The 4,641-nt window shown below is 32.7% G+C and overlaps 1 protein-coding gene across 1 annotated transcript; it reads left to right on the top strand.

Moving 5' to 3' along the window:
* The first annotated feature begins 725 nt into the window (after positions 1 to 725).
* LOC135959174 (C-type lectin 37Db-like) lies at positions 726 to 1,634 on the top strand. Its single transcript, XM_065510245.1, has 3 exons — positions 726 to 860; positions 934 to 1,010; positions 1,092 to 1,634. Exons 1-3 carry the CDS (start codon positions 764 to 766, stop codon positions 1,458 to 1,460), a joined length of 543 nt encoding a protein of 180 aa, XP_065366317.1. The 5' UTR covers positions 726 to 763; the 3' UTR covers positions 1,461 to 1,634.
* The last annotated feature ends 3,007 nt before the right edge of the window (positions 1,635 to 4,641 follow it).

The following is a 4,641-nucleotide window of genomic DNA, read 5'->3' as shown; positions in this document are numbered from 1 at the left end:
AAGTTCGAAATATGAAATTTTTAAAAATTTTAAATTTTGCTTATAATTTTTTAGTAAAATCACTTAAATCAGCTGCTTTTAATATATTTTAAAGTAAATTTTAGTGAATACTTGTTAATTAAATTTTAGCTTATGTTCGAAAATTCAAACTTAATTTCGAAATTTAGTTTTTTGCCTTAAATTAAGTTTTAGCTGCTTATCAATGTAAAATAAGTAATTAAAATTAAAAATTATGGGATTTCAATAAATTTTCAATTAAATAATTTTTCGAAATTTCAAAAATTCGTTTATAATTTTTAAATAAAATCACTTGAATTTAGCTGCTGTTTATATATTTTAAAAGTAAATACAGGGCGAGAAAAAGGTAAATACCCCACAAACCAGAAAAATTTTAATATAAATAAGGAACAAATTTAAAATAAATTTTACTAAATTTCTCACATATTCCTACCCTTAGATTAAAAAACCTTGAGAATAGATTTCAGCTCTAATAACCATAACAGAGGAAATTTAAATACTCTTCTCTTGACTATGACTATTTATTTATTTAACCTAAATATCTACATTTAACTCTAATTTCCACACTAATGGCAAGCATCTTTACCAAAGAATTTCCAATTAAAAATATTAATTTTATTTTACTAATTAAAAATCTAAACACACATGTTTTTTAGAACTTGTATAAATAAATAACACAAACTGTTTTCAATCTACATTCAAATTCATTGCAACTTCAGCACTATTCACATGTTCGCGGAATACAATGTGGCAAAATATTTTTAAAATTTGTTTTCTTCTAATTGCAACAACAGTAGCATTTTGCTATGCCAGTCCCCGGATGACCAGTCTAACTCTCACTCGTAATTATTTGTTAATAATTTGTTGTGTAACTACAGGAATTTCACGTTTTCAAGTTTATTTTTTTTTATTTAGTTTTACCGAATGAGGATCGCGAACATCCCTTTAAAAAAGTGGGAGGTAAATACTATCATTTTGCACGAGATGAGGAGGTAAGATTAATATTATTGCACTAACAAATATATTCAAAAATATTTTTAATTTTCTTTGGTTTTTACTTTTATCTTACATAGGTTAGTTGGTTCAAAGCTTTATTGACTTGTGCTACTATGGGCGCTAACCTAGCCTCTTTTCATACCCTGGATGAATGGCAAGCTTTATCAGATCATTTAATTAAATATTATCCCAGAAAAAAAAATTGGTGGATATCAGCCTCTGATTTAGAATCGGAGGATGATTTCTCTTGGTATCGTACTGGTGAACGTGTAGCCTATACTGTATGGTCTGTTGATCAACCGGATAACAATGATGGCATCGAGAATTGCGTAATATTGTGGAAAAGAAACAACCAGTTTGAAATGAATGATTATGACTGCGATAAAATAGCACATTATATTTGTGAAGCTAGTAAACCAATAACTTTAGTAATACATGCCACTTAAAGATACAAGCTTTTAGTTTTAAAGAATATAAAGACAGTTTTGTCATATTGAAACACAGCAATGAATTAACTATTTAAATAATATAATATTTAATACTAGTAAATACTTTAGCAAGTAAAGACAGTTTGATCATCATTAAGTTACATTTAAATAAAAAACATTTTAAAATATCAATTAAAATAAATAAGTACGAATTTTGTTATTAGATATTGAACTGAATTAGAACTGAACTAACCTAGAACTGAACTAGAACAGAACTAGAACAGAACTAGAACAGAACTAGAACAGAACTAGAACAGAACTAGAACAGAACTAGAACAGAACTAGAACAGAACTAGAACAGAACTAGAACAGAACTAGAACAGAACTAGAACAGAACTAGAACAGAACTAGAACAGAACTAGAACAGAACTAGAACAGAACTAGAACAGAACAGAACTAGAACAGAACTAGAACAGAACTAGAACAGAACTAGAACAGAACTAGAACAGAACTAGAACAGAACAGAACTAGAACAGAACTAGAACAGAACTAGAACAGAACTAGAACAGAACTAGAACAGAACTAGAACAGAACTAGAACAGAACTAGAACAGAACTAGAACAGAACTAGAACAGAACAGAACTAGAACAGAACTAGAACAGAACTAGAACAGAACTAGAACAGAACTAGAACAGAACTAGAACAGAACTAGAACAGAACTAGAACAGAACTAGAACAGAACTAGAACAGAACTAGAACAGAACTAGAACAGAACTAGAACAGAACTAGAACAGAACTAGAACAGAACTAGAACTAGAACAGAACTAGAACAGAACTAGAACAGAACTAGAACAGAACTAGAACAGACCTAGAACAGAACTAGAACAGAACAGAACTAGAACAGAACTAGAACAGAACTAGAACAGAACTAGAACAGACCTAGAACAGAACTAGAACAGAACAGAACTAGAACAGAACTAGAACAGAACTAGAACAGAACTAGAACAGAACTAGAACAGAACTAGAACAGAACTAGAACAGAACTAGAACAGAACTAGAACAGAACTAGAACAGAACTAGAACAGAACTAGAACAGAACTAGAACAGAACTAGAACAGAACTAGAACAGAACTAGAACAGAACTAGAACAGAACTAGAACAGAACTAGAACAGAACTAGAACAGAACTAGAACAGAACTAGAACAGAACTAGAACAGAACTAGAACAGAACTAGAACAGAACTAGAACAGAACTAGAACAGAACTAGAACAGAACTAGAACAGAACTAGAACAGAACTAGAACAGAACTAGAACAGAACTAGAACAGAACTAGAACAGAACTAGAACAGAACTAGAACAGAACTAGAACAGAACTAGAACAGAACTAGAACAGAACTAGAACAGAACTAGAACAGAACTAGAACAGAACTAGAACAGAACTAGAACAGAACTAGAACAGAACTAGAACAGAACTAGAACAGAACTAGAACAGAACTAGAACAGAACTAGAACAGAACTAGAACAGAACTAGAACAGAACTAGAACAGAACTAGAACAGAACTAGAACAGAACTAGAACAGAACTAGAACAGAACTAGAACAGAACTAGAACAGAACTAGAACAGAACTAGAACAGAACTAGAACAGAACTAGAACAGAACTAGAACAGAACTAGAACAGAACTAGAACAGAACTAGAACAGAACTAGAACAGAACTAGAACAGAACTAGAACAGAACTAGAACAGAACTAGAACAGAACTAGAACAGAACTAGAACAGAACTAGAACAGAACTAGAACAGAACTAGAACAGAACTAGAACAGAACTAGAACAGAACTAGAACAGAACTAGAACAGAACTAGAACAGAACTAGAACAGAACTAGAACAGAACTAGAACAGAACTAGAACAGAACTAGAACAGAACTAGAACAGAACTAGAACAGAACTAGAACAGAACTAGAACAGAACTAGAACAGAACTAGAACAGAACTAGAACAGAACTAGAACAGAACTAGAACAGAACTAGAACAGAACTAGAACAGAACTAGAACAGAACTAGAACAGAACTAGAACAGAACTAGAACAGAACTAGAACAGAACTAGAACAGAACTAGAACAGAACTAGAACAGAACTAGAACAGAACTAGAACAGAACTAGAACAGAACTAGAACAGAACTAGAACAGAACTAGAACAGAACTAGAACAGAACTAGAACAGAACTAGAACAGAACTAGAACAGAACTAGAACAGAACTAGAACAGAACTAGAACAGAACTAGAACAGAACAGAACTAGAACAGAACTAGAACAGAACTAGAACAGAACTAGAACAGAACTAGAACAGAACTAGAACAGAACTAGAACAGAACTAGAACAGAACTAGAACAGAACTAGAACAGAACTAGAACAGAACTAGAACAGAACTAGAACAGAACTAGAACAGAACTAGAACTAGAACAGAACTAGAACAGAACTAGAACAGAACTAGAACAGAACTAGAACAGAACTAGAACAGAACTAGAACAGAACTAGAACAGAACTAGAACAGAACTAGAACAGAACTAGAACAGAACTAGAACAGAACTAGAACAGAACTAGAACAGAACTAGAACAGAACTAGAACAGAACTAGAACAGAACTAGAACAGAACTAGAACAGAACTAGAACAGAACTAGAACAGAACTAGAACAGAACTAGAACAGAACTAGAACAGAACTAGAACAGAACTAGAACAGAACTAGAACAGAACTAGAACAGAACTAGAACAGAACTAGAACAGAACTAGAACAGAACTAGAACAGAACTAGAACAGAACTAGAACAGAACTAGAACAGAACTAGAACAGAACTAGAACAGAACTAGAACAGAACTAGAACAGAACTAGAACAGAACTAGAACAGAACTAGAACAGAACTAGAACAGAACTAGAACAGAACTAGAACAGAACTAGAACAGAACTAGAACAGAACTAGAACAGAACTAGAACAGAACTAGAACAGAACTAGAACAGAACTAGAACAGAACTAGAACAGAACTAGAACAGAACTAGAACAGAACTAGAACAGAACTAGAACAGAACTAGAACAGAACTAGAACAGAACTAGAACAGAACTAGAACAGAACTAGAACAGAACTAGAACAGAACTAGAACAGAACTAGAACAGAACTAGAACAGAACTAGAACAGAACTAGAACAGAA

This window comes from Calliphora vicina, chromosome 4 (genome assembly GCF_958450345.1).
Source record: "Calliphora vicina chromosome 4, idCalVici1.1, whole genome shotgun sequence".
Taxonomy (NCBI): Eukaryota; Metazoa; Arthropoda; class Insecta; order Diptera; family Calliphoridae; genus Calliphora; species Calliphora vicina.
The sequence above is the reverse complement of the archived record's forward strand: the minus strand, read 5'-3'. Positions and strand labels throughout refer to the sequence as shown.

Excerpts from the sequence above, each read along its gene's own strand:
- LOC135959174 (XM_065510245.1), top strand. The coding sequence starts at position 764 with ATGTGGCAAAATATTTTTAAAATTTGTTTTCTTCTAATTGCAACAACA. Across the intron at positions 861-933 it reads GACCAGTCTAACTCTCACTC|TTTTACCGAATGAGGATCGC; the intron begins GTAATTATTTGT and ends TTTTTTATTTAG. Across the intron at positions 1,011-1,091 it reads ATTTTGCACGAGATGAGGAG|GTTAGTTGGTTCAAAGCTTT; the intron begins GTAAGATTAATA and ends TATCTTACATAG.